This window comes from Zonotrichia leucophrys, chromosome 11, assembly GCF_028769735.1.
Source record: "Zonotrichia leucophrys gambelii isolate GWCS_2022_RI chromosome 11, RI_Zleu_2.0, whole genome shotgun sequence".
Lineage (NCBI taxonomy): Eukaryota > Metazoa > Chordata > Aves > Passeriformes > Passerellidae > Zonotrichia > Zonotrichia leucophrys.
The window spans coordinates 1,084,349-1,096,737 of record NC_088181.1 but is presented as its reverse complement, the minus strand read 5'-3'; the positions used below and the strand labels follow the sequence as shown (position 1 = coordinate 1,096,737).

The window sequence follows — 12,389 nt, the reverse complement described above, 5'->3', positions numbered from 1 at the left end:
AACAGGGGATGGGGAACAGTGAGGGGCACACTGCACCAGGCTGCTCCCAAACCCCCTCTGATCCTCTGGAGCAACCAGAGAGCAACAAGAAAAACCCCCCTCAGTCCCCACAGCTCAGCTCACAGGTCACAGTGAGCATGAGGGGGTACTTTGGTCAGGTTCCAGGACCAAACAGCCACCCCAGGGTGTGGAATCATCACCTGCAGCCTGCAGAGCATCTCGGGGCTCAGCGACGTCCTCGAGTGGGCACAGCCCCCCAGCTCCAGCCTGAAATTGGGGACAGCTGGGGACACATGGGGCACTGCCCCTGCTGGGCCAGGGGGAAGCACAGCCCAGCACAGTCAGATGCTTCAGAAGAACACAGAGCTCAAACACTGTGCCATAAATCAGCTGTGGCTGAGACAGTGGCTCTCCTCTGAGCTCCCTCCTGGCTCTCCAGCTCCAGCCACTCCCTGGGGGCATTGCTGCCTGTCTGGCCACACAGAGCTGAGTACAAAGTCAGCTTTAAACACACAGCCAGACAGGGCCCCTCTGTGGCTGCAGCCCCAGAGCTCTGCCACCCTCAGCAGGGCCTGGGAGTCACCCAGGGCCACCTCCCAGGGCCCCTTCCAGCAGAGCAGAGCAGAGCAGAGCAGCAGGGAATGGCACCCCCAGCCCCAGGAAGGGACAGCTCCCAGGGCAGGAACCAGCGAGGGCAGGCATGGCCCTGAATACCTGTGTGAGGAGTCCAGGATGGCATTGAGGATGACTCCACAGGCCTTCTCCAGGTCTCCATCACAGCCACCAGCAGCAGAAGGTGCAGGGAGGTACCTCTGATAGATGGCCCAGTGATGGAAATCCTGTCTGCAGTGGAAAAGGAGGAAATGTTGGAATGCTGCCCTTCCCTTGATGCAGAGGGAAGCTCACACATCAAGAGAGGTGAATGATGTGAGCTCAGATAAAGCTCCAGGTGAGTACAGACATGAGGAGCCCTCCAGCAGACCCCACCCAGCTCCTCCAGGGTCAGGGAGGGTTTGTGACAAGTGGCTTGGAAGGGCTGCACGTGCAGGGTGAGCCCACAGAACCATGGCATGGTTTGGGCTGGAAATGACCTCAAACCCACCCAGTCCCACACCTTCCAGCAGGCCAGGCTGCTCCAGGCTGGCCTTGCCCAGGTGAAAACACACACACCCCTCATCCCAGCAGGGCCTGAGCTCAGCACAAGCCACAGCAGGCATCAGGCATTTGTACCCTGCAGCACCTGCTCATTTACTCCCCGATCCCCAGAGCTTTTCCCTAATTTTGATGGGACACTCCTGCACCATTCCCTCTCCAGCAGAGCCCCTCGGCCTCACCTCTCTGCAGCAGAGAGAATGTCCTTGGCAGGGCACACCTCCAGCTCCAGCAGCAGCCACTCTCTGAAAGACAGCTGGGAAAGCCAGGACTCAGGAGCAGGGAGGCACAGCAAGGGAAATGACTTGTGCAGAGCAGGCACCAGCACAAAACCCAGTCCACTTCACCTCCAGACACAATCCCATGTGGGTTGAGAGACGTGAAACAAGAGACATCGACCCAAGGAAGTTCCTGTGCTGTTCCTCTTATTAAAAAAAAAATTTAAAAATCCCTGCTGGCCCTCAAAACTCCATGGGATCCCATAAAGGCTGTCTCACACCCTTACTTCTGACATTTCCCAACACACTCAGCACCTCCAGGCCCAGGCACCAGGATGAACTTGTGTGTTATTAGAAATGAAGGCAAAATGAGCCAAGCCCCTCAGTCAGACAGGGTGGGCACCAAAGGGAGGTTGGATCCCAGGGTGTGCCAGCCCTGGACACTGAGCCAGGCACCAGGAACACCCCAACCCCTCTGCACAAACTGGTTCTGGAGGAAGTAGGTTATAAAAAGAGACTCTGTCAAATCAGAGACCTTGCAAGGGTGGTACAAAGGGAAAAGCTGGGATGGTTTGAGCCAGGCTGGCTCAGGGAACATTGCCATTACACACAGCACCAGAAAAGCAAGGATTTCCAGTTGTTTGCCTCTCCACCACTTCTGGGAGAGCAGAGCAGGGAGCAGGGTGATGGAAAGGCCTTTGCTCTGCACTTCCTGAGCTTGCCAAGCCTTTCTAAGAAGTAGGACACAAAAGTTTTACCTCTGGTTTCCTCTTTCCACCTTATCATCCCCATCAAACAGCACCCAGCCCTCATGACTCAGCTGCCAGACAACTTTTCAGGTATTCAGTCCTTACTTTCAGGCACCCAGCTCTTACAAGAAGCTTTTGATCACCAATAAGGAAACTGCAAAGGGCAGATCTAAAACAGTGAGAGAATTAGAGGGTGAATGTGGGTGATGGAAAAGATTCATACCTGGAATGCCTTTTCCTTCAAGAGCTCCTGGAAGGCTGCCTGCCTCCACAGGCCCAGGCTGGCTCTCCTGTAGCTCAGAGAGGGGCAGGACAGGGAGCTCCAGCTCAGGGCACTTTGGGCCTCCTCACCCAGCATGGCCCGAGCCTCCGAGCTCAGCCGTGGCACCAGGAACTGCAGCTGGAATCAAACAGAAACAGCAAATCCTGCAGCTGGAATGGAAACAGAGCCAGGAGGGGCTGCAGCTGGAATAAAACCAGCAAATCCTGCACAAGGTGCTGCAGCTGGAATAAAAACAGAAACAGCAAGTCCTGCAGCTGGAATAGAAACAGAGCCAGGAGGGGCTGCAGCTGGAATAAATCCAGCAAATCCTGCAGCTGGAACTGCAGCTGGAATAAAAACAGAAACAGGAGGGCTGCAGCTGGAATGAAACAGAAGCAGCAAATCCTGCAGCTGGAATAAAACTCCCCCCCCCCTAACCTAAACCAGAAACAAGCTGCAGCTGGAATAAAACCAGCAAACCTGCAGCTGGAATAAAACCAGGAGGGGCTGCAGCTGGAATAAAACCAGCAAAAATCCTGCAGCTGGAACAAAACCAGAAGGGGCTGCAGCTGGAATAAAACCAGCACATCCTGCAGCTGGAATAAAACCAGCACATCCTGCAGCTGGAATAAAAGCACAGTGTCTGCCCCAGAACCAGAGCCAGCTCTGTTTGTGTGCAGCTAAGAGAGGAGGGCACACAGATTTATTTCTGCTCTGTTTTCTTGGTGAGAGTGTCGCTTGCACAGGGACCTGGGCTGAGACTGAACTTTCTCACAAGTCACAGCAGAACTTTTTCCCCTTTTACCTTTTTAATCAGGCCAGGAGGAACCAAGGCACAAAACTCCTCACGGGAGCAGGATGAGAACTTGCACATCAGGTAAGCTGCTGCTGCAGTGCAAAACCTGGGAGGGAAAAGGAAAGAACTCCATTGTCTGGTGGGTTCAACCTCCTCCACAAGCTCTGGAAATGCTCCAGAACATCCATGGGGGAGCAGGGATGGAGGGGAGGCCCCACTCACCTCAAGCAGAAGACAAAGGATTCCTCTGTCCTGCACACCAGCAAGGAGCTCCAGAACTCTGAGACAGAAAGGGCCTTGCCAGGAGCAGCCTGAGAGGGCCCAAAATCGGCTTCCACTGCAGGAATTAAAGCTCTGCATTCACTCAAGTGGATCACAAAAGCTGCCAGTCCCAAAATGTGAGCGGCGCCGAGGGAAGGACCCTGCGAGGCAAAAAACGTGAAGAGTGAGAAAGATATTTTTGGTAACTTTGTGGTAAAATTCTTACCTTTTGTCTCATTGTAACATTTTAAATTTTTTTTTATTTGACACTGTATAATACTCCACTTGTATTATTGTAACATTTTGTAGCAAAACACCTTTCTGCAAAACCTTTTTTTGTACCAAACCACTTTTCTGAAAAACCTTTTTTTGTACCAAAACACCTTTCAGAAAATAGACTTAGTGAAGGAGCAGAACATTGTTTCTGATCCCCAGCAGTGCAGCAAAAGTTGAGCAGATGAGAGACAACCCACAGCAGAACTGCAGGTTTCTGTAGTACAGCAACTTGAAATAATTCACTGTAAATTCAGTTTTGGGGATTCTCAAGGCTTTTTAGCCTCTCTGACAGCTGATTTCATCTATCAGCCTGTTGTTTTCACCCTTGCAATATCACAGGGCAAAGGAAATAAACCAAGCAATTCTTTAATAACAAACCCTGCACTGCTGCAGCCCAGGCAGGGGTATCTGAGTTTTATTTTTAAACTTTTACAACTGAATTATTCAACGTGGAAGCTCAGGAGTGAAGCATTCTACCATTTTTCTTTTGTCTCTTCCCTAAACTTGCCTATTTTAGCTTCTGTTCAAATGTCTCAGAATGCATTAACCTTCCACAAGCAATATTTCTGTAGGGAAAAATTCTCCTCGTGTTCCTGAGGGCAGCTTCACACTCCCTGACAAAAGAGGGGATTTTTGAAGATATTTATTTTTTGGAGGTATTTTTTGGGAGAGGTATTTTTTTTTGAGGGATCTTTGTGGAGGAGATTTTTTTTTGGAGGGGTATTTTTTTTTTGAGGGGTATTTTTTTTGAGGGGTATTATTGTTTTGGAGGGGTATGATTTTATTGGAGGTTTTTGTAGGGGTATTTTTTGGAGTTTTTTTTGTTTGAGGGGTATTTTTTTTGGAGGGGTATTTATTGGAGGGGTATTTTTTGGAAGGGTATTTTTTTTGAGGGGTATTTTTGGAGGGGTATTTTTGGAGGTTTTTTTAGGGGTATTTTTGGAGGGGTATTTTTTGGACTTTTTTTTGGAGGGGTGTTTTTGGAGGGGTATTTTTTTAGTTTTTTTTGTGGAGTATTTTTTTGAGGTTTGTTTTGGTTTTTTTTTGAGGAGTATTTTTTTGGAGGGGTATTTTTTGGAGGGGTATTTTTTTTGAGGGGTATTTTTATTGAGGGATATTTTTTTGAGGGGTATTTTTTGGATGGGGTATTTTTTTTGAGGGGTATTTTTGGAGGGTTTTTTAGGGGTATTTTTGGAGGGGTATTTTTTGGAGGGGTATTTTTTTGAAGGGTTTTTTTGAGGGATATTTTTGGAGGGTTTTTTTTTGAGGAGTATTTTTTTTTGGTTTTTTTTGTTTTGTTTTGGTTTGGGGTTTTTTTGTTTTTTTTTTTTTTTTTGAGGGATATTTTTTGGAAGGGTATTTTTTTGGAGGAGTATTTTTTTTGAGCGGTATTTTTTTTGAGGGATATATTTTTGAGGGGTATTTTTTTGAGGGTTTTTTTTGGATGGGGTATTTTTTTGGAGGGGTATTTTTGGAGGTTTTTTTTAGGGGTATTTTTTGGAGGTTTTTTTTGGAGGTTTTTTTTTGGAGGCGTATTTTTTGACAGGCATTTTTTGGAGGTTTTTTTTGGAGGGGTATTTTTTTGAGGGATATTTTTGGAGGTTTTTTTTTTTGAGGAGTATTTTTTGGGGTTTTTTTTTTTTTTTGAGGGATATTTTTTGGAAGGGTATTTTTTTGGAGGAGTATTTTTTTTTTGAGGGGTATTTTTTTGAGTGGTATTTTTTTGAGAGGTATTTTTTTTGAGGGATATTTGTTTTTGGAGGGCAGTGAAGTCCCCCCTCCCACCACAACACAACCCAGACAGATCCATCCCCCCAGGCCAGGAAATGGAGCAGGATGGAATTGTGCAGGATTGCTGGCTGCAGAGCTGACCTGGTGATAAAGGAGCTGGCAGAGCCTGGCCAGGAGTGCAGGCAGGAGATTCCTGTGTCCACACATCATCTTCACCAGCAGGGAGAGGCACGGGCCCTGCCTGCAGCACGGGAAACCACAAGCTCATTAAACCCATCCCCAGCACAGCAACAGCTAATTAAAGATGCTCAAACAGCCTGGAGCTGCTCCAGGCCTGTCTGTAAACACAGCACAATTATCATTCCACACAGGGCTCACAGCAAGGGCACTTTGGGGTACCTGGGCACAGAACCCTGCAGTGCCCTGCTCACACAAGGATGGCACTGTGGGCATCTCAAACCCTGCTGGCATCTCCCATGGCCACAGTGGCCTCTGAGGGGACAACAGGGACAGGAGGAGCTGCCTGGGGCTCAGCAATAAATGAGATCACAATACAAAGCAAGAAGGAATTGCTGTTACAAGGCCCTGATAAGAAAAACCCACCCTGAGAGCAGGCCAGGTGGGAGCTGTGCTCAGACACCATTTCCTGGGACTGTGTTTGTCACAGGGAGTTCTCAGCCAGGCTTTTAGCAGTGATTCATCCCCTCCAGGGCAGAGCAGTGCCAGAGAGGGAAGGATGCCCTGGCTGCCCAGGCACAGGGAGGGCAGCTGGGAGCACAGCCAGCTCCTCAGCACGCCCTTGTTGCCCAACAAAGTGATTTTGCACTGACACGCTGCCCATGATGTTTACAGGCTCTGCTCCAGGAGGAGGAGGAGGAGGAGGAGCTGAGCTGCAGCTCCAGGGCAGGCACTGCTGCCTCTGCTCCTCAGCCCAGAGCCCCCCAGCCCCTGCCAGGAGGAATTCCAGCACCAAAGGCATTGGCTCCACTGCCATCCCCCAGCCAGGGCACCCAGCTCTGCTTTGGGGGTGTTCAAACCCTGGCACGGAGCACAGAGAGACAAAGGCCACTCTGCTGAAGGGATCTGTGACATCAGAGAAACTCGGTTTATTCACTGATGTGCCTCAGAGTGCCCTGGTTCTGGGAGTGCAGACACTTCAGCTGCACTGCCAGCCTGGCACTGTGACCAGCCAGGGTCCCTCCTCAGCCCTGCACAAGGGCTGGAATTCTGGTTATCACCCACTTTGGGTTCTCTACGCTTGGACTTACCTGTCAGGAGGGTTGAAAGAGGAAGCAGCTAGCAGGGTTTGGCAGAATGATGTCAGCAGGAGATCAACAACCTGCAATAAAAAGCACCAGGAATAAACCTGGAGTGAAACCCACACTGCTGATTCCTGCTTGCCAGGCTGCATGCCTGAGGCCTAGATTTCTGCTTTGTGGATATTACATTTCCTGACATGAAAACAAGGGAACAAACTGGTCAATGGGATTCACTCCAAGCTGTACAGATCTGTGAGGGTGCTCACAGGGGTCTCAGGTTGAGGGAAGAGATGAGGATCTGACTCCATGTTTCAGAAGGTTTGATTTATTATTTTATGATATATATTACATTAAACTGTACTAGAAGTATAGAAGAAAAAGCTTTCCTCAGAAGGCTGGCTAAGCTAAGAATAGAAAGGAATGATAACAAAGGTTTGTGGCTCAGCTCTCTGTCTGAGCCAGCTGACTGTGATTGGCCATTAATTAGAAACATCCACATGAGACCAATCACAGATGCACCTGTTGCATTCCACAGCAGCAGATAATCAATGTTTGCATTTTGTCCCTGAGGCCTCTCAGCTTCTCAGGAGGAAAAAATCCTAAGGAAAGGATTTTACATGAAAAGATGTCTGCGACACAGATCCACTAAGGATGGAAAATGAAGCCCATAACAGCCCAGGAATGAGCCCAGCACACAACAAACACCCAGGCAAGGCTGCTGAGGAAAGGCTTTTAGAGAATATCCCCAGATCCCATCATCCAGCAACTTCCAGGTGGTTAAAACACAGGAACGGCCTGTGCAGGGAGAAGTGCATTTCCTGCAGACAAAGCAGCCTCTCCCACCTGCCGTGCAGATGCATTTCCCTGCCCAGCCCCACCCCGCAGCTGGAACTCACCCTCTGGGCACAGGGTGACAGCCCCGGGGCAGGCACGGCCACCCTGAGCCGGGCACTGCAAGGAGCAGCCTCGTTGTCCTCGCTGCTGTCCCCCAGGGCACCGCCGAGTCTGTCTGAAACCAGGGCCAGCTTTGCTGCCACCTCTGCGGGGACAGGGGCACAGGAGAGCAGGTGTGAAACGTTCACAACCCCCCACAGCAGCAAGAGCAAGCAAAAATGTAAACTTTAATCAGTCAGAGTCAAAAGGATGTTAGGAAAAGCTTTAATAAGCAAAAGATGTTGGCTGGGACACAGTAGGTCAGCATCCACAGGATTATTTTTTACCTATACAATTACTAACACACCCCAGGAGCAGTTTTCACACCAGAGGGGAAAATGCTTTCCAAAGGGGGCCCAGCCACCAGGTGAGCCCCAGAATGGGGCAGCAGATTGGTGTGGTTATCACAAAGATAAGCCCCAGATGAGGCAGGAGTACACCAGACATTAACATGTACATATTCACAGCTGGAAGGATTATCAGCTCTGAAGGATTACCAGGTGTCAGTAACTCCTGCTGTGCCTTTGCCAGCACCAGCCACACTTTATTCAGGCACTTTTGGGACAGACAATGAGAAGCACTCCCTCATACCTTCCCACTGAGCCTGCTGCACCACCAGGGTCCTGAGCTCAGCCAGCTCAGCCTCCAGCTGCTCCAAAGGCTCCTTGGGATGGCTGGGCTCTGCTTTGGAGGCATCTGGACAGGGAGGAGAGGAAATGCACTCAGCAATCTCTGCCTGCACTCTCTGCAGGAGCAGAATTTACTTTTACAAAACCCCAAACTGTCAGTCTGCCACACACAGAGCTTTGTTTTTACTCTCAGAATGTGCTATGTAATTAATCATTTATGGGTTTATGCCTAGTTGCAAAAAGGAATTCGGTTTTTAAAGACGAGAGGCAAAAAAGTTTTGTTTTCAGAGTTTTCTTGCCACTTCCTTTAGCTCTGCCCCCCACAGAAACATTTGCTGTCCTCAAGGCTGGGGTCAGAATGCACAAAGACATTGCAGCATGGATTCAGCATCAGCTTCTCCAGATGTCCCATGCTACTCTGGCTTCTTGTTCGAGAGAAGGAATCAAAGGAAATTCCTTTTCCCACTAGGGAGAGATGCCAGCAGTGCCTGCCCCATCCCCAAAACCTCCAGAGTTTGTTAGGCAGGAACAGCTCCTTGTCCAGGGGCCAGGAGTGAATCCCCAGCAGCAAGAACAGCAAATGGCCAAGGCTGACATCGACACTGGGAACCATCCCTGCACCCAGCCTGACCTTTGCATTGTGTGCAAACCTTGGAAGGTGAGTCTGAAGCACTCACTTGCTGACAGGAACAGCACAGCTCATTAAATATCCTCATTAAATATCCTCATTAAATATCCTCATTAAATATCCCCATTAAATATCCTCATTAAGCATCCACAGCCCTGCCCAGTAAAGCTGCAGGGATGGGGCCCGGGCTCAGCTCCCACCCAAACATTGCAAAGCAGGAGCTGAATCCTTTCCCTGCCCCTCAGACCTCCCTAATCCCCTCTCAAAGAGGATGCCAGGGCAGCACAGGAGTCTCTGCACAGGGGATCAGCACAGCAATCCCCAGCCCAGGCTGCAGTGCTGATTCATGGAAAGGTCCTGGGGGTGGAATTCAGCCAGCTCAGGCTCAGGCAGCATCTGCAGCCTCAGCACAGCACAGGGCTCCCAGGCACTGCAAAAATCCCACCCAGCAGGGCTGGCAGAAAAAGTCATTGCAGGAGTGAGAATTGGACAGCTCACTACAGCATTAACACCTATTTATATGGATTAAATACCTATTCAGCCATAAATCTTTGAAAATGTTCAATTCAGGAGGGCAGCAGTGGAAAAATTACCATTTCACATTGATCCATAAGTAAATGTTGCATTTTTTACCTTGTAACACCTTCTCTTTCATGGCATGACAGGCTTGCAGGTATGTGGAGTACAAGTTTGAGGGTATTTTGTCAGCTCTGTGAAAAAAAAGAGATTTATTACCCTGCATAACCACAAACTGCCTTTATTAAATAAGCACAAACAACAGCCCTTCTGTGAAATGTAATTAGAGGGACTCTGAAGCATAAAGAGCATCTGAAGCATTTTTAATCATCTGACATGAGGGGCAGAGATTTTCTACCCAGAGTTTCAAAGCAAGCCCTGCACACATGTAGCACACACAAACCCAGTACTGTATGTGTTATTAATTAATCTTTTCATGCCTGTTTCATGTCTAGTTGATGTCTAGGATGCCATAAGAGTGTGGGCTGTGAGATGCAGCACTCACAGATGTAAAACACGAACGTGCAGAGACCAAGGTGTGACCTCTCCTCTGCAGGGCAGCGTTTAGTGCTGAGGGCACGTCCCAGGAGGCTCCCCAGAACTCAGCTGCTTCCCTCCCCACTTTAATTTCACCAAATGATGCAGCCTTTAATTTCGGAGCCAGACTGGAATGACAAGGCAGGGCCCAGCACCTCATTTGCAGGCAGTGCTGCAAACATTCCTCCTTCATGAGAGGTTACAGAGGAACTACTGGATGTAAACTGGAGCTGCTCCTGCAGTGCAGAAAAGCACTTTGAACCATGCAGGCAGGGCAAGCTGGAGTCCTGAGAGGAGCTGTGTCCTCCTGGGGCATCACCCTGGAGCATTAGCAGACATTTCAGTCTCATCTTTCACTGCCCTCCCTATCCCCTCCCAAAGAGCCTCTCACAGAGGGAGAATTCCTGGGGAAATTTTACATTCAGCCGTGTCCTTCAAGATTTGCATAAAAATGTACCTGGAGCCAGAGGGACTCCTAAATAATGATTTCACAGTGGCCAGAGGACTGATTGCACACCTGAAGACTGCACAGATAAACTCCTCCATGCACAGCCTGCAAGCACCAAGCCCTGCCAAGAGGTTGGTTGTAACCAAGGTGTCAAAGCCTCTGATAATCTGATATCAAATGTCCCAAACAGAAAGCCCAGCAGCACAGAAAACAACGCTGGGATGTGTGAATACCTCTTCAGGGAGTCTATAAAAGCCATTCGTCCATCTGGGGTTTTGGGGAGCTGCAAGAGAGGAAAAGGCAGGGCAGGGGCAAATGATCTGTGTACAAACACAGAGCTGGTGGGAGGGGAGAGAAAAAAGCCAAATACTGACCACACGGGGCCTGAGCAGGGCTGGGAGGAACCAGGAAGTGTAATATGGTCGTCTGAAAATGCTGGGAAATAAACAGAGCAAAGTGTTAACCATGCCAAGGGTCCAAAGTGCCATCTCCCCACCTCAGGAGTTAATTTGGCTCCTGCAAATACAACATGCTCATGTGCATAACCACAGACAAACCAGGTTCAGATTAGCCAGTGGTTTTTCATTTCTTTCATTTTGCTTTTTATTGTAATAATTTTGGCCTTCATTTGCACAGGGGAATGTGCCTTTTCACTCTCCCCACAAATATCCTCTAATAAGATGACTCCTCAGGATGTGGGAAGAGCTTCCCCAAACCTCCCTTGCTCACATCCTCAATTTTTCTTGTTTCCTTACTTTGATTCAGACTTGGCTTCTGCAATTATTGTTGTTGTAATTATTATTGTTCCAGCTAAGCCCAGGGGGAGGTGAGAAGCACACAGTACCTGGCTTCTATCACAGAGGTTGGGATCTTCCTGCTGCTCTCAAATATCTGCAGGGCCTTTTCCACATCACGGAGAGCCTGGGCCTGGGGCTGCCTCACAGGGGAGAAGGATGTGAGGAACCAAGGGTGGTGATGAACTTACCCTTGCTGCTCTCAGTGTGCTGTGTGGTGATTCTATTTCAGTTGTACATGTGGGATCAGGACACAGCATCCCCACTTGCAGGGGATGACACTGACACCCGGGTTCCTCTGCTTTGAGTTGTAACACACCTCAAGCTGCAACAAGTTTCTCAACTGACAACCAGACCAGACTTGGAAAAATTAAATTAAATCCTCACTTATGCCTGTGAGTTCATCACAGGACTGGGTTTCTTGTGTTATATTCAGCTACCCTGCCTCCAGCCTGTATTTCATGTAATCATGTGAGTGAGGCCTCTTCCTCTGATCCAAATGTAGGAAGGAATAATAAAGCCAAACACTTCCTTATAAATTATTGTTGTTACCCAAAATTCATCATGAACCACAGAGTGTAGAATCCACCCCCAAATCTCCTTTGAATACCCACCCTTTGGTCCCACACCCCCCAAATTTCCTTTGAATACCCACCCTTTGGTCCCACCCCACAGAGATGGAGTGCTCCACCGAAAATAACCAAGATGCCTATAAAATGTCACTCCATGAAAACTGGGGACATCCTGTATTGATGGCCACCAAAACCTCTGGAGGCTTGGCAGCACACTCAGCCTTGGAGTGGCAGCAGGGTTGATAACCCCAGTGCATTTCCAGAGGGAAAGGGGTGGATGAGTGGTGATGAATCCGAGACAGAGCAGCAGTACCTGCACGGCCTCCTCGGGGGCAGAGAGGTCCTCATAGAGCCCCATGTCCTCGATGGCCACCTGGGGAGGTCAGAGGTCACAGCCTGCAGGTGGGACAGAGGCACAGAGAGCCCCTCCCTGGGCTGTGCTGACCTGCAGGTCGGCCAGGCGGGTCCTGGCCAGGCTGATGTACTCCAGCAGCAGCGCGCGGTGCTTGCCGGGCACGCACGGCGGGAACATGATGTGCACCTGCAAGGGGACACACAGCTCTGCCAGTGCCAAAATCCCAGCTCATTCTCACTGATGGGCACCTCAAACACCCCCCAAAGGTGTCAT

The 12,389-nt window shown here is 49.3% G+C and overlaps 1 protein-coding gene across 4 annotated transcripts in view; it reads right to left on the bottom strand.

Annotated features, from left to right (window-relative positions):
* FANCA (FA complementation group A) overlaps window positions 1-12,389 on the bottom strand; it is a 33,328-nt gene that overhangs the window by 8,162 nt on the left and 12,777 nt on the right. For all 4 annotated transcript variants that reach the window (XM_064723076.1, XM_064723075.1, XM_064723074.1 and 1 more), the window contains 16 exons: window positions 12,207-12,302; window positions 12,075-12,134; window positions 11,240-11,328; window positions 10,770-10,830; window positions 10,629-10,678; window positions 9,528-9,604; window positions 8,229-8,333; window positions 7,601-7,743; window positions 6,714-6,784; window positions 5,587-5,686; window positions 3,400-3,599; window positions 3,187-3,283; window positions 2,343-2,519; window positions 1,335-1,408; window positions 715-843; window positions 201-267 (listed from right to left, as the gene is read on the bottom strand). In XM_064723076.1, the coding sequence (XP_064579146.1) occupies window positions 201-267; window positions 715-843; window positions 1,335-1,408; window positions 2,343-2,519; window positions 3,187-3,283; window positions 3,400-3,599; window positions 5,587-5,686; window positions 6,714-6,784; window positions 7,601-7,743; window positions 8,229-8,333; window positions 9,528-9,604; window positions 10,629-10,678; window positions 10,770-10,830; window positions 11,240-11,328; window positions 12,075-12,134; window positions 12,207-12,302 (1,596 nt within the window). The remainder of the gene's footprint in view (window positions 1-200; window positions 268-714; window positions 844-1,334; window positions 1,409-2,342; window positions 2,520-3,186; window positions 3,284-3,399; window positions 3,600-5,586; window positions 5,687-6,713; window positions 6,785-7,600; window positions 7,744-8,228; window positions 8,334-9,527; window positions 9,605-10,628; window positions 10,679-10,769; window positions 10,831-11,239; window positions 11,329-12,074; window positions 12,135-12,206; window positions 12,303-12,389) is intronic.